Source organism: Aquarana catesbeiana, linkage group LG05 (assembly GCF_042186555.1).
Source record: "Aquarana catesbeiana isolate 2022-GZ linkage group LG05, ASM4218655v1, whole genome shotgun sequence".
Classification (NCBI taxonomy): Eukaryota; Metazoa; Chordata; class Amphibia; order Anura; family Ranidae; genus Aquarana; species Aquarana catesbeiana.
In genome coordinates this window covers 462089799-462115636 of record NC_133328.1, presented here as the reverse complement: position 1 = coordinate 462115636, position 25838 = coordinate 462089799, and the positions used below count along the sequence as shown (strand labels likewise).

The 25838-nt window shown below is 40.4% G+C and overlaps 1 protein-coding gene across 1 annotated transcript in view; it reads right to left on the bottom strand.

Annotated features, from left to right (window-relative positions):
- Positions 1-25838, bottom strand: part of LAMA1 (laminin subunit alpha 1) — a 235980-nt gene that overhangs the window by 43682 nt on the left and 166460 nt on the right. Inside the window, exons 38-49 of the mRNA XM_073631377.1 lie at positions 25468-25584; positions 25216-25379; positions 21788-21926; positions 18389-18491; positions 17301-17417; positions 12369-12551; positions 11256-11410; positions 7761-7904; positions 7153-7286; positions 6051-6201; positions 5586-5710; positions 1753-1903 (exon numbers count right to left, since the gene is read on the bottom strand). Coding sequence (XP_073487478.1) covers positions 1753-1903; positions 5586-5710; positions 6051-6201; positions 7153-7286; positions 7761-7904; positions 11256-11410; positions 12369-12551; positions 17301-17417; positions 18389-18491; positions 21788-21926; positions 25216-25379; positions 25468-25584 — 1683 coding nt within the window. The remainder of the gene's footprint in view (positions 1-1752; positions 1904-5585; positions 5711-6050; positions 6202-7152; positions 7287-7760; positions 7905-11255; positions 11411-12368; positions 12552-17300; positions 17418-18388; positions 18492-21787; positions 21927-25215; positions 25380-25467; positions 25585-25838) is intronic.

The window sequence follows — 25838 nt, the reverse complement described above, 5'->3', positions numbered from 1 at the left end:
GCAATTTTCTTTCTGCCCACCCATGGTGGAAGGATAGAAAATCGAATCATCTATGGCTTGCCTAAAACAATCCTCGGACAAATGTCAACCACATTCATGCAGTGTGCAGAAAAATGTGATCATATTTTCTGTAATAGATTCATTCCTATATGCCAGTATATTTTCTCACTGAGATAATTTAGAAAACTATACTGCATTGTGGCCACAGGATGGAGCTGACGATCATAGGAATTAATCTATTACAGAAATTGCTACCAAAATATATGCAACCTGCATGAATATGAGTGACATTTGTCCTACAAATGTTTTTTAAATAGATCCCTGTGTGTTTAGGGTATGGTGGTGTGCTATAAAACATGTTGGCTGTGGCTGCTTACATATAACCAGGATTCCAGGCAGAAAGTCATCAGTGGGATTCTGTCTGCGGTATGGTATTACTGTAATGTCTGATTTTAGACCACCCTAATAATGCAAGTGAATATTCTCTTAAATGGATCCTTAGAGGTAAGTGAGCTACTGGAAGCTTTTTCATGTCTTACCATCACCTGTATAGAAAGGTTGAATTGCTTTATCTCTAGAGAATGTTATATATGTTGGAAGTATATTAGTGTGATAGTATACTCCCAACAAAGCTCCAAAGATAAAGTTATTCAATCTTTTAGGTGGGTGACAGTAAGATATGAAAATGCCTAATTATTAGTAATAACTAATATATCAAAGGAAATCTGTATTAAAAAACAAGTGCTGACCACCTTCTGAAAATGCTAGTTCCATAAGGCTCTGAGGAAGTGGAAAAATCCTCGAAATGTGTCAGTCAAATATACTACCTGATAACACAATGGGATATGGGTAGTGGTATATGGACTTTTAAAGAGGAATGACACGATGTGATTTTATTCCAGTTACTAAATGTGAGTACAATACTTACTTCTGTTGTTCAATAAAACTTTTTACCAAGGATAATGCGGTAGGCCACGCACCTTCTATCTTTTCTATCTTTGTTCTAGTACTTTGGACTCCCCCAAGTTGGCAAAGGCAGCGGGGCTTGCATTATCCACCCAGTAGCATCCCAACAGAAGCAAAATTTCTACTTAGGCCCACCACACAGCGCAGGAGATTTTTCTGTTGGTGGTGAAAATGCTAGTTGCCTTGCTGTCTCGGGCTTCCATTCCATCTTACTCTCTGACTTGGAACAGGCATGTAGTAAGTGGAGCCAGGACTACTAATCTACACACTTGTGTTAGATTGGAGAAAATATTGAGGGTCCATTCACACTGCAAGTGTTGGCACAATGCATATTAACACACACTTCATATGTCATGTTGTGATTCGTTGTTGGTGAAAACCCAGCACATTAACCCAACGCACCTCTGATGCATATGTATTGCAGGGCACCCTTGTGTGTGTTAATGTATTACCAAGTGTTTTAGTGCACTGCATAAAATGGTGCATGTCTGATTCTTATGTCCAGTATGATGCCTTGGCAGTCTATTCACTTTATTAGGCTGCCTTAATGCAACACATGTTAACATGAGACATAATGTGCATTATTGCAATGCACCAGAAAGGGCAGGTGTGAATTCAACATGAAGCCTTGAGACTGATATTACAGCCAGGATTCCAGCAATTTCAGAAGGGAGGATAGCAATGGCAAACTTCATGTTCTCTCATAGATTTCACATTAGCATTGGTGTAAACCTTACTAAAAAAACAAAAAAAACCCCAAACAGGCTCATCAAAGCATTGCATTACCGTTCCATTAGAAGCAAGATAAAGCAGGAGACCATTTGGTGAGAATGTCCGAAAATGTATGACTATCTGTGTTGTTGTGGATCGCATAGTCTTCTCCACTATAGAATAACCACTGCCATCAAAGTAAAAAGATGTGTCTTCATCCTGGGGGCTGCAAAAATGAATGCAATAAGAATAGGACATTAGGGACAAATACCATGGCTGAGCCAGTGCTGGGCAAATCCCACTTCTGATTTAGAGGTATAAAAATGCTTACGTATATAATTGACCTAAAAGACTACTTTGTTCAATTATTTTTACATAAATAAAACAATATACCCAACATGGAGCTTTGTACTTTGTGTCTTCATTTATCAGTAAATAACCAAGAAATTATATTGTGTGTAGTAATTTACTGCCATCTGCTGGTTCAAACTGACAGTACATGTTTCATTCACCAATATTAGATATGTGTTAGCCGTATTATTGGCCTCTTCACTCTTTCCTGAAGATGGAATTGTTAAGACACATCTTTCAAGAATAAGTATTATATATTTCAAAATCTACTGTTAAGAGGGGGACATCCTCTTTTATATCCATTATATTAGGCATTTTCCTCTGCATACTCCACTACATTATACCAGTGATACACCTGTCCAGGAATTCAGAATAATCTCAGAAATGCCTCAAACTGATGTTATTGTCACAAGTCTAAGGCCTGTGGACACTCTAAATTGCCTTGGTTCTGGTAAATAAGCCAAAAAAGAATTGCATGATAAAAGGGCTGAGGTACAGATGTAGGAATGTCCTTCCAAACATAGATGATGGGTGTTAGTGGCACACGTGGAGAGCGTATTCTTTCCTTATGCTGTCACTTAGAAAGAGTATTTGCAACAAGTGTAAAAATAAAAAATTCCAGGTATCAGAAGAAATATTTACTGCGCCTCTATATGGCCCTGGTGTCACAAGAAATGCTCAAACCAGCCTTGTTTTCTGCTTTTGCTGGGCCTTGTATAGCTATATAAAGTATTCCGGTTCAATCATTCATGGTCTGACAGTCCCGTGAGCACCAACAATCATACAATTCGCGATTTAGTATAAGAATATAAGGGTCCTTTGTCACTGAGTTTTGCAAACTCTTTTGCATTTAAAAAAAAGTGCCTGAAAAGCTTAAGAAAAATACTTCCCTTTAAAATCAATGAATGTGTTCACCCTTGGGCGGTGCGCTTCCCTTGCAGTGAAACAAATCCTGCTTGCAGCATCTTTGGAGCATGTTTGGGGAGCTAAAAAACAAAATGCGCCAAATACGCACCCTTCCATTGCGATGCTTCTGGTGCGTTTTCTGAGTCACTTGTCCTTAATCACGCTACAAACGTGGTAAAATCGCGGCAAAAAATGCATTTTTGCAGCGGATCAGTGTGAAAGTGCCCTTACCAAGAGCGTGTAAAATTTTAGCTGATTTTCATTATTCTCTCTTTACAAAGTACATACATACTTGAAATGAAACATTTTGGGAGGGATTTACTAAAACTGGTGCAGCTGTGCAATCAGCTTCCAGGTTTTATTGTCAAAGCTTAATTGAACAAGCTGAAGTTAGAAGCTGATTGGTTACTATGCACATCTGCACCAGATTCTGGGAACTCCAGTTTTAGTAAATCCCCCCCAAAATGTTTCATTTCAAGTATTGAACTGCAGTGCCAGTTTATCTGTACTTTGTAAAGAGAGAATAATGAATATCAGCCAAAATTTTACACGCTCTTGCTTAAGGGCACTTTCACACTGATCCGTGGCAAAGATTTTGCAGCGATTTTATCACGTTTGTGGTGAAGTTAAAGTGGATGTAAACCCTCACATATACCCAGTGAAGTGAACAGCTTCAGATTATACACAGGGATGAAACAAATCTCTTTACATAAGTTTTACATGTATATCTGCTGTCTTCATCTGTATATATGCTTTAGAAAGTGTATGTCGTGTTAAAGTTTTTCTCTTCCTGGTTAGCACTGGCAGTGGATTATTGGCATACAACCAAGACAGCTGATTGGAGGAAAGGCACACACCCCCTCTCCTTATAGGCAAAGGAAGAAAGAAATATGCACAGCTCTGTTCTTAGACAGCAAGCTGACTGCTAATCTATTTATAGCAACCTCCCCCAACACACACATCTATCTCCCATCTCGGAGAACGTGTGAGAAGTTATCAGGCTGAAAACAGAGCTACGGAGCAAGAGACAGCTACGGGACACAGTGCTTTGGAAAGAGATAAGAAAACACTGCGGATATATGTGCCCAGCTCAAATTTCACAAATTGGGTTTACATCCACTTTAAGGAAATACGACTAAAAAAAAAAAAAACGCACCAAAAACGCACCACAAACTGATTTCACAACAAAATGAATATTCATTCTTGGTGGACAGTTGCAATATGAATCTCTTTAAAATCTGGGACATCACTAGCACATGCAAGAATGACAAACTCTGGAGAAGAGTGGGGCTATAAAATGGTAAAGTTTCTGTCCTAGACCCCCAAAACACAGAGGAATATACAGGGCGCTGAATTCAGATTTTCTAAGAGTCACTGATATTGTCACTGGACACACTAGCTCCCATTCATTAGCACTCCACAAGGAGTCCAAAGCAATTTTATGATAAAATTGATTTATAGCAGAATAGAGCCAACTCGTTTTGGGGACCAAACACATTCCCCCTTCATCAGAGTTTAAGAATTCCGACTGTGCTTAAATGGACTCAGGTGAGCAGATACCAAATAATAATGTTGCTTTTTTAAAAGAAATAGCTCCCTTCCAGATGTATCAGTTTACAGGGATGGGACTAACCATTAATACAGATTGGCGCTTGCAGTGATCAGTTTTTATTAATACATGTAAACCTTTATCCCCAACAGGAAAAAAATCAAACTGTTTGAGTAACTGATTATAAAGCGTTGGCTGTAATTTGACTTTAATGTGTTGGTGTATTTAAATATGCTAATACATTTAACACTCCCCTCTCACCAGACTGAAAATGCTGCTGTCTGCTGTGACCCCTGTGTTCCTTCATCCAGAGTAAAGCCACTCTAATACAGGAAGTGTGTTACTGGCCATATCACCAAGTGAAAACATAGGGGGGGGGGAAGCCTATAAAAAGAAATCTAATGCAGCCACCACATCTAAGGGTTGGTAATATATTACATTTTTGATTTTGGCTTTAATACTGCTTTCGATTATCTTAGACTCTTGGACATTTGTTTGGCGCTCTCATTGGATTGTGTGTGGGAACACAGGACACTCTTTAATGCAATTACTAGGTTTGTTATCTGCTCCTACTCTTGTTTCCTGTGCTTCACTATTGACTTTCTTGTGCACATTTTGGCCCTACAAATTAACACTAAGGCATGTAGAGAAGCTGGGACCAGTACCAGGAAGCTTGGTTGACAGTTGCAGTAAAGAGCCCACCAAGTTTAGGGGAACCTAGGACAGTCGGATTCATTCTACATAGAAGCCCTTGTATATTGTCACTTCTAATGTATAAGCTTGGTTTCAAATGCTGCAAAATATATCATAAATGTGGTTGTCTGTAGAGGGCATTATGCCCAATAATAATCTTTCAGTATACAAGAGCATTTAGAATGAGTTCTTACATTTATGGCAGGACATTACCTTGTGTTAAGCATTTTGACTTTGAATTCTGCAGGATATTGAAAGCTACACTACGTAGGCTCCAATGAACACTACCAACAGTCCATCTGATTATAACTTACCCTGACATGCAATAAAGCGCAAACATACCCTTTTGATTCCCTTATAGTTAATGCAGTAGAACAAGACTAGTTGGTTGACATGACTACAAACGTACCTTCCATAGCATCCAGCACATCTGCCCTGTCTTTCACTATAGTTCCATAAACCAACAGATCTGCCATTCAAGAATGCTTCTCCCATACATCCCTTAAAATCTGTTGTTTGCAGTGTCGGTGACTTCTAGAACCAAATAATAAATTCACGATTATTAGAGATCATCATTGATATATTTATGTCTCTCTATTATTCCTTTTATAAGTCATCCAAAGAAAAAAAATGTTGGAGTTACTAGAAATATGTAAAATTTGGTTTGTCATTGTTCTACACTTTGATAAAGTCCAGAGTGAATCTGAATATATCAATAATATATCAATAATATTTTAGAAACACAAATTAGATCTTTGGCTATATCTTTTTATAATCTATTTTTTTATCATCTATTTTGGCTCACTACATCGTTAATAGCTAAGCTGTTTGCTACAGAATATTTTTTTCTTCCAGGCAATCAAACATACAATACCTGTAAGCCACTACCAATGCCTCCAATAAACATTAATGTGGAATTGTCTATATGAAGAATGGGAGAGATCCCTGGAGATGATGACGATTTGGTTGATGTCTTCTGAGAATTGTTGACTTCTTCTACGGTCAGTGTTCCTGATCTAGCAAACCTATTGTAAGACATATATGATTATAAATCATCTTTTTTTGTGGTAACTTATTCATAAACTATACAAACTCAAGTCTTTAATCAAATGAGAAAAATCTAACAGCAGCTAATCTGAAGGTCAACAGGTTTAACTATAGACTCGGGTGGTCTTTTTCTGATAATTTATTGGTTACAAAAAGATTTGAATCTTTATAACAAAACAGCAAGGTCTTTCTTTGCTGGGGAAAAAATGTGTCTGTGCAATAATAACATTTGGACATGTGACTACCCAATATTATAGTGTTTGACTGGCTATATATATATATATATATATATATATATATATATATATATATATATATATATATACGCACACACACACACAGTGCCTTGAAAAAGTATTCATACCCCTTGTTTCCAACTTTATTCCTGACCTGTCTGGTGTGTTCCTTGGCCTTCGTGATGCTGTTTGGTCATTAAGGTTCTCTAATATGCCTCTGAGGGCTTCACAGAACAGCTGTATTTATACTTAGATTAAATTACACACAGGTGGACTCTATTTACTAATTAGGTGACTTCTGAAGGCAATTGGTCAACTAGATTTTAGTTAGGGGTATTAGAGTAAAGGGGGCTGAATACAAATGCACGTCACACTTTTAAGATATTTATTTGTAAAAAATGTGAAAAACCATTTATCATTTTCCTTCTACTCCTTCCACTTCACAATCATGTGCCACTTTGTGTTGGTCTATCACATAAAATCCCAATAAAATACAAGGGTGTGAATAGTTTTTCAAGGTACTGTATATATATATATATGTGTGTGTGTGTGTGTGTGTGTGTGCATATATATATATATATATATATATATATATATATATATATATATATATATATATATATATACACCCTAAGCTAGAAAAATGCAAGGAATTTGACATTTGCAATGTGATAGGATAAATAAGAATTTTACCTTGTTGCATGTATTTTATGCCATTTGTTGTTGTTTATTTGTATATCCGGATCTTCAAGTCTTGTTGGTCCACTGCCTAAGTCCCATAGTAATGAAACTTTACCCTGCCTCATCTCCACTGCCATAAAGTCAGCCTGCCACATAGCAAAAAACAACAGTGTTAATGGTAACATAATGGCTTCTGATATTTAAAAGAGAAGCCTGAAGTAATATAATAAATCCCCCAAATCAACCAAGAACTCTTATTTAAAAATATCTTGCAAGGCAAGAAATTGTGCATATTTGTTTGCGTGTGCATATTACAAGTGAATAATGGCTGAGGTTGGCTATTTAATAAATATTAGTTTAACCCTGCACCAGTGTTGCATTTATATTACAAATCAAATAATTTACAAGCTGAGTGAAACTTGGTGCCTTGAAGCCAAATTAGCCTACTTTTAGACCTAATTTCCGATGCAACAGATGGATGTGTCCCACAGACTTTCTGGAAGTCAACTTGAGCACTATAGTTCTTTTTGAATGCAGATGTCTGATAATTGCTAAAAATGTATTTGCCCAGTATTTATTGGAGTGATGCATACAAAACATTCCTAGCACGTGTAACTCACCTTATTATTACTACCCATATAAAACAGAAGGTTGTCAGGCTCACTAGTCTTGACATTTAATGTCAGAGTGTTGAAGTTTGTTGAACGAATTTCTGGATGGTAAGAGCGCACACAATCTCTGTCTGCTGAAACAGCAACTTTAATCTAAAAAAAAAAAGCAAAACAAATAAAAGACTTAAGAACCACTCACTAAAATGTACACTTCCACAGACACCTAAAAAAAGATAACAATTGTTAATTTGTAGCTCTATAAAATGCGTTGCTTCTTTAGTTTTAGGTAGAACAGGAAAGAGTTATATGTTCAATCTTCTTGACATGGTGATAATATTGACTCCAGGACAGGATGGAGTGGAAACAACTCTAACAAGGACACAAAGGCAATAAAAACAGGTGAAGACAAGAATCTCCATGTTAACATTTTTTTACTGTTCTCTGAGTCCTCACTGGAGTTTTTCCCTCGCTTTCTACCACATTAACAATATTCTCACCAGAAGAGGAAGTAAAAGGGAAATATCCCTTTACACAGATGGGAAAATAAAATTTGACACCGGTTATGTCTCACACGGTATCCAAAATGTAAGAATACAAAATAAAATGGTTAGAGACACACTACTTGCTTTTAAGAAAACCAGGCTTCTAACTAAGAACAAAAGGCAGTGAGATATGTGTCTGTGCTTGAATGCGTGGCGGTCTATGGGCTCCCAGTGGGTTTAAAAGAGAACAATCAATACCAGCCACGCAGAGATAATCCAACAATTTAAGAAATACTTGTTGACTTGATTTAAACGCTTTAGATAATCCATAGCTAGTTATTTTTCCTTTAGGCAAGCCTAGAAGTTTTAATGCAATAGAGCTATGGACAAAGATATACCGTATATGATATAGTTTGTCACTGACATTAAAGGGGTTGTAAAGGTTCATTTTTTATTTTTAAAAAATAACAAATATGTCATACTTACCTCCACTGTGCAGCTCGTTTTGCACAGAGTGGCCCCGATCCTCCTGTTCTGGGGTCCCACGGCGGCTCTCTCGGCTCCTCCCCGCAATAGATAACCCCCTCGGGAAGCTCTCTCCCGAGGGGGTAACCTTGTGGGGCCGAGAAGAGCCGAGAAGCCAGCGCGTTCTCGACATGGGACTTTCGAGGGCTCAGGTAAGTAAACCGGGGGGCTGGGGCAGTGGTGTATTTAGGTTTTGTGCTGCCCTAGGCCTGACTAAACTCATGCACCCCCCTAATTTAAATATGACCCACCCCTTGCTGCCGAGGCCACACCCCTTCCTGTTTAAGACCCACCCTATCATCTGTAAACCACACCCCTTCCTCTTTTTAGGCTCATTTGGCACCTTTCAGGGGGGAGGGGGGAACAGGTACCTGTTTTTGACAGGTACCCTTCCCCACTCCCTGGAGACTGCAACTAAATGTGGACTGTTTAAAGGGTTTTCATTGATTTTAGCATGCATGGAGCACTTTGCACATGCCAGTGGCGGCTGGTGCTCAAAATTTTTGGGGGGGTGCAAACAAACTAAGAAATTAAAAAAAAAGACATCAATTGCAGCCTCACTGTGCCCCATCAAATGCAGCCACTGTTCCATCAAACGCAGCCACTATTCCCACCAAACGCAACCACTGTGCCCACCAAACACAGCCACTGTGCCCACCAAACGCAGACACTGTGCCCACCAAACGCAGACACTGTGCCCACCAAACGCAGACACTGTGCCCACCAAACGCAGACACTGTGCCCACCAAACGCAGACACTGTGCCCACCAAACGCAGACACTGTGCCCATCAATTGCAGCCACTGTACCCATCAATTGCAGCCACTGTGCCCCCCAAACGCAGCCACTGTGCCCACCAAATGCAGCCACTGTGCCCACCAAATGCAGCCACTGTGCCCACCAAACGCAGCCACTGTGCCCATCAATTGCAGCCACTGTGCCATCAAACGCAGCTACTGTGCCCACCAAACGCAGCCACTGTGCCCCATTAAATGCAGCCACTGTGCCCACCAAACGCAGCCACTGTGCCCATCAATTGCAGCCACTGTGCCCATCAAATGCAGCTACTGTGCCCACCAAACGCAGCCACTGTGCCCCATCAAATGCAGCCACTGTGCCCACTAAACGCAGCCACTGTGCCCACCAAATGCAGCCACTGTGCCCATCATTTGCAGCCACTGTGCCATCAAACGCAGCCACTGTGCCCACCAAACGCAGCCACTGTGCCCACCAAACACAGCCACTGTGCCCACCAAATGCAGCCACTGTGCCCACCAAATGCAACCACTGTGCCCATCATTTGCAGCCACTGTGCCATCAAATGCAGCCATTGTGCCCCACCAAACGCTGTCACTGTGCCCATCAATTGCAGTCACTGTGCCCATCAATTGCAGCCACTGTGCCTTTAAAACGCAGCCATTGTGCCCCATCAAACGCTGTCACTGTGCCCATCAATTGATTTATTCAATAACTTTACCTGCTGTTCTTTGGGGTTCCCTTGTGCCTCTCTCTCTTCCTGACGTCACTGCCAGACCCTGCCCCAGTGCCGAGGAGAAGGGTCAAGCAGTGTGGAGGAGGGTAGGCGGAGCATAAGGCTCCACCTCCGCCAGTCATCGGCCGCTTATGGGGGCGTGAGTCACATGCCGCCCCCCCGCATGAGAGGAAGTCCCCCCACCCGTCTTTCTGATTCCCGGCTCCCGCGGCCGCCCCCCGCACACATGCAGCCCACGGCGGCCGCCTTGCTGTAGCGAGCGGCGCTGCTGTGTATGGGCGTGCTTGTCAGAGGGTGGAGGGGCGTGAGCTCTGCTAAGCACGCCCATACACACGCCCCTCCACCCTCTGCCAAGCACGCCCATACACAGCAGCGCCGCTCGCTACAGCAAGGCAGCCGCCGTGGGCTGCATGTGTGCGGGGGGAGGCCGCGGGAGCTGGGAATCGGGTGAGGGGACTTTCTCTCATACGGGGGGCGGCTTTTTTTGCTGCCCCCCGCAAAGTGCCGCCCTAGGCCTAGGCCTTGTCGGCCTAGGCCAAAACACAGCCCTGGGCTGGGGGGCCTGAAACCATCAGATGTTTTTTCACCTTAATGCATAGGATGTCCACTCAGAAGTAATGTTTTAGTCATAAATGAAGTCAGAGAGGTAGAGTCAGTCCTTAGCTTAAAACATGTCTAAGATACTCCAACTGTAGGATCTCCTGCCACCTGGTAGTTTTGAGTGTTCCTGCTCACCTTTGTTTTTGCAGCAATTCCTTTTCCATTCTTTATAATATAACATATGGAAAAAAGCCACATAGAGAGTAGACCACTTCACAAAGGCAACAGCAGGTGTGCAGATTTAAGAACCCCAAGCACAGAGACTAATAGAGTCCTCGAGAGATTTAAGAGAGTGACAGGCAGTTTAACTTTCCAGCTTCTACCAAAAAATTAAATATCAGTTTAGGGTGCATTGACTTTAAAGTATAAAATATACAGGATGCATTGGTGTAACTTTTGCACTTACTGATGCCGCTTGCTTCCGTGCTTGATTAATCAGCTCCTTTATTTCAGATAGATTTCTGCTTAGATTCTCCTCTAGCAACTTCATTGGTTTCAGTCTATCCAATAGAATATTAGCTTGTGTCTCCACCTCTTTAATTCTGCTCTCTGCTGATACAGCTAAAATGACAGGATATGATATTAGGCTTTGAAAAGCTGTGCATGTTCTGATAGCAACAGTGATGGAAAGGATTTGAGTTTGTGGGAATAAGACAAAGGACAGATACAAACTTTTGTGCGATTAGTTTCATGGGATGTCTGCATGTCCGACTGCTCTCTAATGGCTACGGTCATATGACAGTAGGCAGTGGTTGAATGTGATCATATCAACTTTAAACATCAAATCTCTAAACACAAGGAATCGTACTGGACGACTATTCATTTTTGGATCTGTAGAGCAGGGCGCTAAAGGTGTGCTATAAATATTCCCAGTGTCGGAGTACCAGGGAAAAACACAACAGCAATCAGGCAAAAGTTTTAGAACTTCTAAACCCCACTCTCCTCATCTGGCTGCATAAAACTTTGTCCTACAGACATTCGAAAATAGCCAGTTCAAGAGACTGTCATCTTTAGAATCTCAGTACTCTTCAGTCCTGATAAGATCATACATTAAATAATTATCTGTAAATTATGTTTGTTGCTCATTAATCTAAACCAGAGAAAGATTAAGGAAGAACAGTGTGCTAGGTAAACTAGCAGCTTTGGGCATCCTCCTATCCTCAAGATTTAAAAAAAGGATTATAAAAGACACAGAGAAGTCACTCAATTTCAGTTGTCTGTATAGCCATGGCTCGCTCCATCAGACATCAACTACCTACAAGTGAATCCTTTGACCAATTGTGTTATCCCATGGTTTACTGCAGGAGTATGAGGGTGGAGTTGGGCCCTATGACATCCACCCGTTCCTGCCTAGGCTGCCTCATGGATGATCCAGTTCTGATATAAACCATATGATACTTCAGGTTTACTTCCCTTTTAGGAAAATGGACCAAGCCTAATATTCAAAATGATACTAGGCAGGAAGTTTAGCTAATATTTATGATTATGATTTTAATGTAAAGTCATAAAATCTCCATACCAGCCTTTGAGGAGTCAACCAGAAGTGCATTAGTTCTCTGCAATGTGTCATTCACCCTGGACAATGTAGAAGTGGCAGTTGTCAGCTTCTGACCGAAATTCACAATATGGCCCAGGGTTCCAGCTGCAGTGGCGTTTGCAGACAAAGCTAGATCTTTAGCCTCTTGAAGTTTAGAACTTGTGTCTGAAAAATAAACCAAACCATTGCTTATATGGCATTTTGTGCTTTCAATTTCATAGAACAAGTACCCTGAGAAGCACCATTTTACCAAGTTAACATTAATGACTAGTACATCAATAGGGATATTCATACATAAGCTGATTTTTTTGATGAAGATTGTGAATTGATGAAGATTACAAATCCCAGATGAGTTTTTTTTAAACTGTTTATGCTGCTCATATAATTGCTTGCGCTTTGAACAACAGCAGATATATTGGGTTTTAATCAGCAAACAAAGTTCATGTTGGGTTCAGAGAGTGTGGTACCACATCCCTAATATTGTAACACAAAAAACATCAGGTAGATTTTAAAGGTACCAATCTTGGACATAATATGAGAAAAACCTTTAACATTTAAACAAAACCATTGCTTTTTGCGCTGTCAATTTCATAGAAAAAGTACCCAGAGAAGCACCATTTTACTTAGTTAACATTAATGACTAGTACATTGGTACGGATAGTCATACATTAGCTGATTTGTTTGATGAAGATTGAGAATTGATGAAGATTACAAATCCTAGATGAGTTTTGTAAAACTGTCTATGCCACTTATATAACTGCTTGTTCTTTGAACAGTAGATACATTCGGTTTTAAACATATTTAATGGTATTTGTATGGCAGCGACCATTTATGCAGCACTTTACATACTATACATTCACATTACTCCCTTCCTTCAAAGACCTTACAGTCTAAGGTTACCTTCTTACATGCTAGAACCAATTTGGAAAGGAGACAAATTAACCTACAAGCATAACTTTGGAGTATGGGAGAAAACTCACACAAGCACAGGGAGAGCATACAAACTCCATGCAGAGAGTGTCCTGGGCGGGATTCAAACTGAGGACCACAAGGCAGCAATCCACTAATCCATGATGCTTCTAAAAGCAAAAAGTTTTTTTTGCATAGAATGCATTAAGGTAAAAAACATTCTGCATGTAGGACACACAGAGAGGGGCTCGGGAGTGAGCATGCACAAGTGCTTCAATAGCAAACGGTTTGCTATGGAGGTACTCAACATTGTGGAGGAGCCAGGTGTGCTGGCGGGGGACCCGAGAAGAGGAGGATTGCGCAGAACGGTTAAGTGTAACATGTTTGTTATTTTTAAAAAATAAAACTTTGTTTGAAGTGATTTCTTGAAAATTACCATCTGCAGAGATTGATATTTTCAACAAGTTGTAAAATCATTTTGATAAACATCATTTATATTTATTAGTTGTTAGAAAATGATGTGATTGTCATTTGTGTGTGTTTCTCAGCATATGCCTACCCTAATATTCTCTTTAAAACATTTTTAAAGATTCACTAGTGTTGAAGTTAAAAACTCCAGCATTCTACAAAGCTGAATTCTGATTGGTCAAAAGAGTTACAGCACAAGAGCGAACTAACCCCACATACTATCGGCCATCATAATACAAAACTCTATTTCACCATTGTGGCTGTGGCTATCATTTTGCATGTAGTTGTAAAGCATATATCAAAGGTGTCAGAATAGAGACAGACGGAAATTATTTCGATTTTTTAAGTCGTTGACCGTGGGATGGCAACACATTAAGTATTATTTGTGATGTGTCTGAGCACAAAACATGGGGTTGGGAACCAAGTGCGACTATGCTGTTGAGTCCTCTGTCATGTTTTCTTACTTTTACTAAGCAAGAGATAAAGTTGCTACTGGATCCAAAGTGATTTGTAAACTACTAAACTTTACTAAATATGCTATCAAAATATGAGATTTATCTAAAGTATCAAAAGAAGTTGCTCACGAACACATAAAAAGTTCTAGGCAACATTAGCCCAGATAACCACCCACACAGAGGATTACACATTTACACAAAGATGGTACTAAGGTCCAAAATTAGTCACAAGTAGCTATATGCTTCACTGTGGCTCAATACATTAATCTTATTGCATATTTATTGCCGAGTGATAACACTCACTATCTATTGGCAATGGGGTAACATTCACATGAAACTTGGGTTAACTGTAAAGTGGTTATTATGTTAAATACTCGATATTGTTGTTAGCAGAATAATGGGGGGGTGTGGATATTCATATTTCACCCCAATGAGGAATAATGCACTTAGCTGTTAATTCCACTTTATGAATGTCTTTGTCCGGAATCTCTGTTTGGAGTTAATTACATACCTGCTGCATCTGCTACAAGTTTACAGGCTGTGTTTTATTCAGTCCACCTCTGTCATAATGCTTGCGGATATTCTAATGGCAATCAGTTTGTACAGTGCCTTGAAAAAGTATTCATACCCATTGACATTTTCCACATTTTTTCATGTTACAACCAAAAATGTAAATGTATTTTACTGGGATTCTATGTGATAGACCAACACAAAGTGGCACATAATTTTTGCAAATAAATATGTGAAAAGTGTGGCGTGCATTTGTATTCAGCCCCCCTGAGTCAATACTTTGTAGAACCACCTTTCTCTGCAATTACAGCTGCAAGTCTTTTTGGGTATGTCTCTACCAGCTTTGCACATCTAGAGAGTGAAATTTTTACCCATTCTGTCAGATTGGATGGAGTGCATCTGTGAACAGCAATTTTCAAGTTTTCTCAATTGGATTTAGGTCTGGACTTTCACTGGCCATTCTAACACATGAATATGCTTTGATTAAATCCATTCTATTGTAGATCTCGCTGTATGTTTAGGATCGTTGTCCTGCTGGAAGGTGAAACTCCGACCCTAGTCTCAAGTCTTTTGCAGACTCTGCCCAGTAATTAGCTCCATCCATCTTCCCATCTACTCTGACCAGCTTCCCTGTCCCTGCTGAAGAAAAGCATCCCCACAACATGATTCTGCCACCACCATGTTTCGTGGTGGGGGAGGTGTGTTCAGGGTGATGTGCAGTATTATTTTTCCGCCACACATAGTGTTTTGCCTTTAGGCCAAAAAGATCAATCTGACCAGAACACCTTTTTTCCACGGTTGCTGTGTCCCCGACATGGCTTTTCACAAACTGCAAACGGGACTTCTTATGGCTTTCTTTCAACAATGGCTTTCTTCTTGCCACTCTGCCATAAAGGGCAAATTTGAGGAGTGCAAGACTAATGCCACGTACACACGCTCGGACATTCCGACAACAAAATCTTGTTTCTTTTTTTGACGGATGTTGGCTCAAACTTGTTTTGCATACACACGATCAGACAAATGTTGTCGGAAATTCCGAACGTCAAGAATGCGGTGACGTACAAGACGTTCTACGAGCCGAGAAAAATGAAGTTCAATAGCCAGTGCAGCTCTTCTGCCGCATTCCGAGCATGTGTGGAATTTTGTGCGTCGGAATTGTGTACACACGATCGGAATTTCCGACAACAAGTTTTGTTGTCGGAAAATTTGAGAACCAGTTCTCAAATTTTTCTTGTCGGAAATTCTGACAGCAAATCTTCGATGGAGCCTACACACGGTCGGAATTTCCAACAACAAGCTCCCATTGAACATTTGTTGTCGGAAATTCCGAGCATGTGTACGCGGCATAATAGTGGTCCTGTGGACAGATTCTTCCACCTGAGCTGTGGATCTCTGCAGCTCCTCCAGAATTCCCATGGGCCTCTTGGCTGCTTTTTTGATTAATGCTCCCCTTGCCCGGCCTGTCAGTTTAGGTGGATGATCTTGTCTTGGTAGGTTTGCAGTTGTGCCATACATTTTTGGATGATGGATTGAACAGTGCCCCGTGAGAAGTTCAAAGCTTGGGATATTTTTTTTATGACCTAACCCTGCTTTAAACTTCCCCACAACTTTATCCCTTACCTGTCTGGTGTGTTCCTTGGCCTTCATGATGCTGTTTGTTCACTAAGGTTCTCTAACAAACCACTGAGGGCTTCACAGAACAGCTGTATTTATAGATTAAATTACACACAGGTGGACTCTATTTACTAATTAGGTGACTTCTGAAGGCAATTGGTTCCACTAGATTTTAGCTAGGGGTGTCAGAGTAAAGGGGGCCGAATACAAACGCACGCCATACTTTTCAGATATTTATTTGTAAAATATTTTGAAAACCATTTATCATTTTCCTTCCGCTTCACAATTATGTGTCACATATTCTCAAATTTCCTGTCTATGAGACAACAATGTCAGTGGTACAGGAAGTAGGAGAAATCTCCCCAGTAGGAACAGAACAGAGACAACACTAAAAATGACAGAGATTTTAGCCCTACCTGAAAAACTACATAGATATGACAAACTGGCTGGAGTTCCACTTTAAGAGCTGCCATCAAATGGGAAAACAGTGCTTGCTGATTGCTCCAAACAGTCAGTCTTCCAGGGTGTCTGATTATGTACATACGGTATGTATACTTTTATACTGCCCAATAAGGACAGGGCATTGTTTCAATCTAATCTTTGGGTTTTTCAATATATTTACATTATCGTGTTCATTGTTCCTTTAAAAAAAAGGCTACAGAGCCCAAATAAACTTGGTCAGCAATAAGTCAGCAATAAAACCCTATGTAACTTCAAAGCCCTAATAGGCTGACATATTGAGGACTGCCTTTATCAATGTTTTCTTCAGTTGGGAAACATATACAAGCCATTATTGCCTCAAAATAAAATGTCACTGTGGTATATCCACACAGATCTTCAGGATAAAAGCCAATTGAATGTATCACAGCTATAAACAGAGAGATGTTTTCTTCTCCCAATCCGCTTTCCACAGAGACTGAAAAGCTGGGAGGAAGAGGACAAGTGATATTTCACTTACCATTCGGCAGGGTTCTCAGAGAACGCAGCTGCTCATTTATCTGGCCAGTAAACACATGGGTACGTTTTTGTATCTCATTCACTTTTCTCTTCAGTCCATTCAAATGAGAAACGAGACCTATGGGAGAAAACAATGGGTTCTGAAACTGGATATTACCTGCTACAGGAAAGAGCTAAGAAAAGAAATGCAATGCTCTTTTCATAAAACTGACCTTGTGTTGTACTGAAAATTAAATTATATGAGGATTAGTAGGCATACACAGTAAAACTTGTTTATGCACAGCCAAGTTTTAGAAACACTACCCATAAGAACATTGCTAGCAATGGTGGGGCCATGTAGGAAAGCAAAACCAATGATCACGGTGAGGAATAGGGAGCCAGCAATGGATTGCATATATATTCAGAGCTAGAAGGGGAAATTGCAGTGGTACCCAGCCATCGTAAATTGTTTAAAGGACTAATAAATCTCATCGAAAATTACAAAATCTGCCCTCCTTTGTCTGGTAACAGAAAGCCATAAACAGCTAAATCTCTTTTCAGCTGCTGCAAACAATTCAAGCAGCTCTAATTATTATAAATCTTCCTTCCGAAATCTATTTCCATGAATAGATCTTACCAAAAAAATTCTGATGCTGTTCTCATTGCTATAATTTTTCAATGCTAAGAGATATTAATTACTTTTAACATACAAACCCGTGGCAATGGTTCTGAAAGTTGCATAGCGCAGATAGTACTCTGATAGTATTCTGTCAATCTTACAATAGTCTAAACAAATTGTGTTCAGCGTAACAAGCCACTATATGTCCTACAGAAGCATGCATTGGAATATATATACGCTATGCCTCCCATAGACTAATTGAAATTGGTAGGTTGCTGCTGAATAGGCTGAATTTCGACCCATCCATCTATGGGCAGGCTCGTTGTACTGAAGTCCATCTAACACAATAGTGCTGTAGGAGGGATTTCCCCATCAACATTGAAAGTGTTGATGGGACAGTTGAGAATTTTTCTTTCCTTCAACCTGCAGTATAATACAAAGAGTGCCCATTGTTTGTGAATCTCTGTAAATAGAACTGTTAAAGAAAATACCTTCTGTGTTGCGACTTAAGTTTTTAGATTCATTTAGCAGTTGTGAGCTGAACATCTTGGAATTCTTTGATGTAATATCTAAAGATCCATTTGGTCCAGATACCTATGGACAAAGAACACAGTAAACCATGAAGCACAAAAATCAAAGTAATTAAATTCAGTGAAAATCAATAATCACTCACATTTTGGAATGTCAGAACCTCATTCACATGACACTGATTGATGGAATAAGCTCAAACTACTGACAATCAGCTATACATGGTTTCTTTAGTGTATAATTGAACTTGAAAAACATTTTATATACCATATAGAATTGCTACTTGAACTATTTTGTAATGAAACATAACTAAAACTATTCTGTGTGTTCCAAAAGATTTTCTACAATTGACAAAAATGTGGTTTCCTTGCAACCATTGCATCTGGGGTATTCTGTACAAAGTAGGTATAGATAAATTCTATCTGATGCATATATATATAGACTGATCCTTGAAATGCAATTTTCTGCTCATTTGAGTGGCTCATTCTTTTTCCCATCATTTTTTTTTTTTTTTTGCAGCAATTGGACAGATCATGTGATTTAAGTAGGTATATATACATTCTATCTGATGTATATATATAGACTGATCCTTGAAATGCAGTGTTCTGCTCATTTGAGTGGCTCATTGTTTTTCCCATCATTTTTTTTTTTTTTTTTGCAACACGTGGACAGATTATGTGATTACAGCAGGTAGACTCTCCCTATTAGCACACAGGAACGAGAAAGTGATTGGAATGTGCCAGTTTCTATTTAAAAGCAGTGGGTAAGGGTCTGCCATGACACTTGCTATAATCCTAGCAATCTAAATAACCAATAAGTACAGTTTCACCTAAAGGCCAAGTATAACGGACTTCAGAATGAAAATATATTTCTAACGCTGCCTAAGCACTGCACTGGTGCCTGATTTGTACAGAAGAGCTGCCAAGCAAATAAAAAAAAAAAAAAAAGCAGCTAACTTCAACCTACGAAAACAAACACAGGCCAGGAGTAGACAAGGAATTCTGTCTTTCTTAATTTTTTTCCTGGTCTACATATTTCTTCCAGGTCTGTGAAACAAACTGTTATACCTAAAGTGTCAGCATAACAGCCAGGCAACTAGCATTTTCATAAAAAAGGTCACCAATGGCAGTTGTTGTATGTATTTCAAGACAGGTATTTTTCCGGAGTTAATTCTCAGCTACTCATCGAAAAGTCTTGAAAGGCATGCTTTCTCTGAATGTAGAAGAAGTGCCTTGATTTAATTTACAAAGGAAATTAGGAACAGAGGAAATGGATGGATCATGTTGTTTGTTTTGCTTTGCAGGAAATGCGATAATTATCCCATGGCAATTTCTAAATACAAAAGAATGGTTTCATAGATTTCTCAGCAGCTGTAATTGTGTCTAAACATATTCATATACAGCTACACATTTCATCAAAGAAGAAGAGAATATACACAATCGCTGTGGAAATACATAGTTAGTTAGTCAGGTTGAAAAAAGACACTACTGCATCTAGTTCAACCAATTAAAAAAAAAAAAAAAAACACACACACAAATAGAAAACCATCATATACACAATCCTATACCCACAGTTGATCCAGAGGAAGGCAAAAAAAAACAGTAAAGCATAATCCAATTCGCTCCAATGGGGGGAAAATTCCTCCCCGATTCCCCCCCATGAGACAATTGGATATTTCATGGATCAACTACCCCTGGCGTTATTACCTCTAAATTTAGTATCCTGTTATATTTTGTGCATTTAGAAATTCATTAAGCTCTTTTTTAAAACCATCTACTGAGATGGCCAAAACCAGTTCTTTGGGGAGACTATTCCACATGTTCTTACTGTTCAGAAGCCCTTACATATGTGAAGTTTAAGTAATAATAATTCATTTAATAATTAATAATTACTTGCCCTGTTGTGTTTACTGCTGCTACTATGATTAGTGGTAAACACTAATCTTTACTTGGCACTGCATGTCCTCCACACCTGTAGATCCACAGGCTGCCTAGGGTGTGTGAATTGTCATTTATCCTATTATGCATACTGTACATGTATACACTGCAGTCAGATTTAAAAGGTCACCCACCTAAACATTTATACTTACCATATTATAGTTAGTCTTAAAGTTTTAGGTAGATGCTGGAGAGTCAAACCAGCTAATGGTTGCTATGCTTAAACTTCTAGCCATGTGCTTTTTACCATTAAGACCCCTTTCACACTGGGGCGGTGCAGGCGTTGGCGGTAAAGCGATGCAAGTTTTAGCGGCCCTTTACCGCTGTTCTAGCGGCGCTATTAACCCTTTCTTCGGACGCTAGCGAGGATTAAAAGTGCACCGCTAGTGTTGTCGCGCTGCCTATTCATTTCAATGGGCAGGGGCAGTGGAGGAGTGGTGTATACACCGCTTCCCCACCGCTCCAAAGATGCTGCTTACAGGACTTTCTTTCTTTTCTTGTGCTGCAAGCGCACCGCCCCAGTGTGAAAGCATTAAGGCTTTCACATTGGGGTGGCTTAAGAGGCGCTTTTCAGGTGTTTTACAGTCGCTATTTTTAGCACTAAAACGCCTGAAAAGCGCCCCACTGTGAAAGGGGTCTAAGTAAAATTATTTTAACTAAAAGAAAATATAGAAGGAGGAGCAGAACTGGTTGAATCTGGGTGAAAGCCAAAGGAACTTCAGAGCAATGCCAAAAACTCTGGCAGGGAGCTCCTAGCACTGCAATCCTCCGATAGTAAGCCAGAGGGTTTTACACAACGTTGCTGATATTTGGAATATCTTATTGGAAACTATGACTAAGCACTAAGGGAGCGTTATACACGTTGGCTGGTGATGCTGTTCTCCTCCATTTGTGTTTTTTGGATATGTTTTTATGGACTTACTGAAATAAAGGAGATTTTACTGGATGTGCAGCCAACCAGATTTCTTTTTGCTCATGGAATCCGTGATGGACGGGGCCAGCACCTGGTCTGTGTGTTAGTGGAGGTGGAGATGGGAGACTGACTTAGAGCAGTGTTCACATACATCTTTTTGGGAGTGTTCTGTATTAGGCCTTAGAAAAAATATCTGTACACATTACAAGCCAAGCCAACAAACATTCCAATTTGAAAATACTGTTCGAAGAATCATCTTTTGTGTCTATTAATGTATAATTTTGGTCAAAGTGTATTTTTCAAATAGGTTGGATGTGTTTGAAGGAATGCACAGAACTTGAATTTTCAGTATCTGCATTGTGGTGCATTTATAGCCCATTCAAAAAGAATGGGTGGCCCTAACAGAACACAAACAACACAATGCACGTGTGTTATTGCACCACAGCACTAAGGTGTAAAATGGGGACATGATGTTAAAGGTCTAAACAAATGAAAAAACACACACTACTTACCAATCTTAGAGTCTCTGAGACAGTATGGTTTGACTGCTCAGCCAGGACTTCAGCTTGCTCAATCATCTTTTTTATGCTAGAGTGAGCTTGTATGGCATTTGTGGCATTTAATGAAGTATTATGTACCTCTGAAAGAGAACTGAAGCATTTTTTCATGAATACATGAAATATGATACATAGAAGAAGGTGAATAAAGCACTGCACATACAGGGAAAGGTCTATAACAAACAGTAAGGCTCTGTTCACATATATGCAAATTGAATGCGTTTTGAACCGGATTTGATTTGCATGACATATGAACCAAACCAGCTTCCTATGCAACTGGTTCACATATATGCGGTGCAGCAGAAGTGCGAATTTACTGTGCATTTAAAAATAGTCCTGTGCCTTTTCTGAGCACTGCGGTGCAATTCAGATGTAAATTCGGGGCTCATTGCCTTCTATGGGAACGCATCTGAATCGCACATCTCATCAGTTTTGAACACAAATTCAATTAAAAAAAAAAACAGCATTGCCCCCCCCAATTCATACCAGGCTCTTTGGGTCTGGTATGGGTTTTAAGGGGAACCCCACGACAACATTAATTTAAAAAGCCATGCCCCCCCCCCAAATCTATTCCAGACCCATAGGTCTGGTATGGATTTTGAGGGGAACCCCCAAGCCAAAATTTAGAGAAAAAAAATGGCGTGGCGTTCCCCACAAAATCTATACCAGACCCTTATCCGAGCATGCAGCCTGGCAGACCAGGAAAGGGGAGGACGAATGAGCGCCCCCCTCCTGAACCATACCAGGCTGCATGCCCTCAACATGGAAGGGGTGCTTGGGGCAGCATGTTGATGGGGACAAGGGCCTTTTACCCACAAACCTTTATGGAAAAAAACAAAAACACTGTCCCCCCTGTGTAGATCCAGCGTCAATCATGATAAACCAACCTGGGAAAAAAAAATAGCTCCATACCAGTCGCTGGCTCCCACCATCTGCCCGCTCCACCATCTGACAGTTCTAAAATAGCTAAGGGGTGGGGCCACATGGTGAGGTTACTGCCCCCTTGGGAAGTCATCGTCCGGTGGATGAAGGGTCAGTGATGTTGCCAGGTGACCCTACCCCTTAGCTATTTAAGAAATGTCAGACAGCAGTGAGGGCAGATGGCGGTAGCCAGCGAGAGGCGCAGAACTTTTTTTTTTTTTTTTTCAGGTCGGCGGTGGCATTCATTGTGATTAATCTACGGGGGACATTGTTTTTTTTTTTTAAATAAAGGAATTTTCAAAAACTGTCTCTGTGCTTTTCTTTTGACACTTTTTTGGTGAATGAATAGGGGTACAATGTACCCTATACTCATTCACATACGGGCGAGGGACGAGATCTGGGGGCCCCCTTGTTAAAGAGGACTTCCAGATTCCGATAACCCCCTGCCTGCAGACCTCCACAACCACTGGCCAGGGTTGTGGGAAAGAGGCCCTTGTCCCCATCAACATGGGGACAAGGTGTTTTGGGGGGCAGAGCCCCCTCCGCCCCAAAGCACACCCCCATGTTGAGGGCATGTGGCCTGGTATGGTTCAGGAGGAGGGGGTGTTTGCTCATCCCCCCCTTTCCTGGCCTGCCAGGCTGCATGCTTGGATAAGGGTCTGGTATGGATTTTAGTGGACCTCACGCCATATTTTTTTCAAATTTTGGTGTGGGGGTCTCCCTTAAGATCTGTACCAGACCTAAAAGGGACCCCCACGCAATTTTACACAATTTATTTTTGTCTGCAATGTTTTTTTTTACATTCAGCTGTCAGAGGGGAACACCACTGACAGCTAATGAGTCATCCATTGTTAAGGACACGTCGGTCGGCTTCACGGCCCGCTCCTTAACAACCAGCTATTGTTAAAGACGCTAGTGGCTGCTGGCTCCAAAAATTTGCATCTGAACTGCATCTAAATTGCAGCTGAACCGCTGAACAGCTGCTTTGGAAATTTTCTGCGGAAACTAAAGTGAGATTCGCACTGGATATGTGTGAACCTACCTACCATACTCTAGGTGTATTCACACCTATAGTATATTGTGAAAGGCATTGCATAATAATCCCTACTGCTGTATCACTGGCTTCCAGCAAAATACACCTTCCTTGTGTTAATGGATGGAAAAGGTACCACGCCTAAAATATCACATCCCTGATTTAGAAATGTGGACATGTCACGGTCCCTACCGTGCCATGGAGACGGCCAGGCGTGGTCACACCCCAAGTGTCTCAAAGAGGTATTGAGCCTATGACTGTCTGTTTTTATAGCTCCTGTTACTTTGCCTCTGAGCCACACCTCAGTTCCTTTCAGCCTGCTTTTCAGCTTTGCTAGTTCTGCATGAAATACTAGGGCCATACTCTGGATCTTGTTGCAATTAGTACCTGTCACTCCTGGTTCAGCTGAGGCAGTTTATTCAATCAGCTGGGTATAAAACACTGCCTCACTCTGAGGGCTTGGTCAGTTCATTGTTTCCTGTTTTGCCAAAGGTTCCGGTAGTCCTGTGTTCCAGTAGTCCAGTGGTCCAGTGTTCCAGTAGTCCAGTGGTCCAGTGTTCCAGTAGTCCAGTGGTCCAGTGTTCCAGTAGTCCAGTGGTCCAGTGTTCCAGTAGTCCAGTAGTCCAGTAGTCCTGTGTTCCTGTGTTATAGTTACAGCGTTCCAAGACTGACTCCAGCTTCCGACCCTGGCTCTGCTTATCCTTTATTCTGACTTCTGGAATCCCTGACTACGACTTTACCTCGACTATCCTTTGGCTAATTCCTGTCAAGCCCCTGCGCACAGATTCACAGCCCAGGTAGCTTATCTCTTTGTTACTGTGGGCTGTGTGTATTTGCAAGGGTGAGCGTACATCTCTGCGCCATGAACTCCAACCTAGGTAAGCCCTTACAGGACATAAGCTAACAATTCATTATAGAGGAGTAGATGGGTGCAGCATGACACCCCCAGTGCACAGTAATAAAAAAACATGTAATGATATTTTGGCATTGATTCACTAAAGGCAAATAGGCTGTTCACTTAGCAAGGTAATTTTTTGAAGCTCTGTTGACTTTCATATTCCAATCATGTGCAAACAAATATGCTGTTTTCAATTCCCTTCCACGCGATTGGGAATTCTTTGCAAAGTGAAACTTCACCACATTCACCAAGCTCTGGTGAAAATTCCATTGCAAAGTGAAATTCATACTTGCCTATAGTAAACCCCCCCCAGTGTGTACACTATAGTTCCAGCCTTTAGCCAGTACATGCAGTAACACTGCCAACCTTAAAGATGTTATGTATTTTTTTTTTACTCTATAACTCTATACAGTAACTATAACCAAAATACAGCTCTTGTCCATATTAGAATATAACACATTGGATACAACTACTATTAGTTATTGTATTAAGACAGTCATTTTTTATAATTAGTAGTTTAGGTGTCATTACCTGTTGAGAGAACCTGAAAGCCTCAGAAGATCAGCAGCATGAGCTTCAGATTTGTACACTAAGTCTAAAGCATCTCGTTTAGACATCTGCATAACCAGCTCATCTACATGATGTCTCAGCTTTGTATTCCACATGATGAGCTCTTCTTGGTGCATCTCCAACACCTACACACAAAATACACAACACAGTTTAGAGCAACGCTTCACTATGTTACTTTGCTCGAACCTTATTTATTCATAATTTGGCACTTACCAATGTGGCATTAATAGTGTCTTCTGCAAGTAACACTGCCTCATCAACCAGTCCAAGCCCCTCCTCTATCAGCATCACAGAACGGTTCTTGTTTTCCTGGAGATTAAGCTTTTTTACCTACAAAATTATTTCCACAGTGAGTTTTTGTTTTAATGTTTTTATTAATATTTTCAAATTCACAAGAAAAAACAGAGAAGCAGTTACAAGTCATGAAAATGACAAGATGTAAATAAACACAAGACATAGATTTCGTAAGCAATATGTAACTGAACAGAACAGTGTATATATTTGCAGAACCTTAAGGGTCAAACCCGGAGAGGTCTGGGGTGTTACAAATGAGGGACTCTGTGATGTAATTACAGATAAACGCC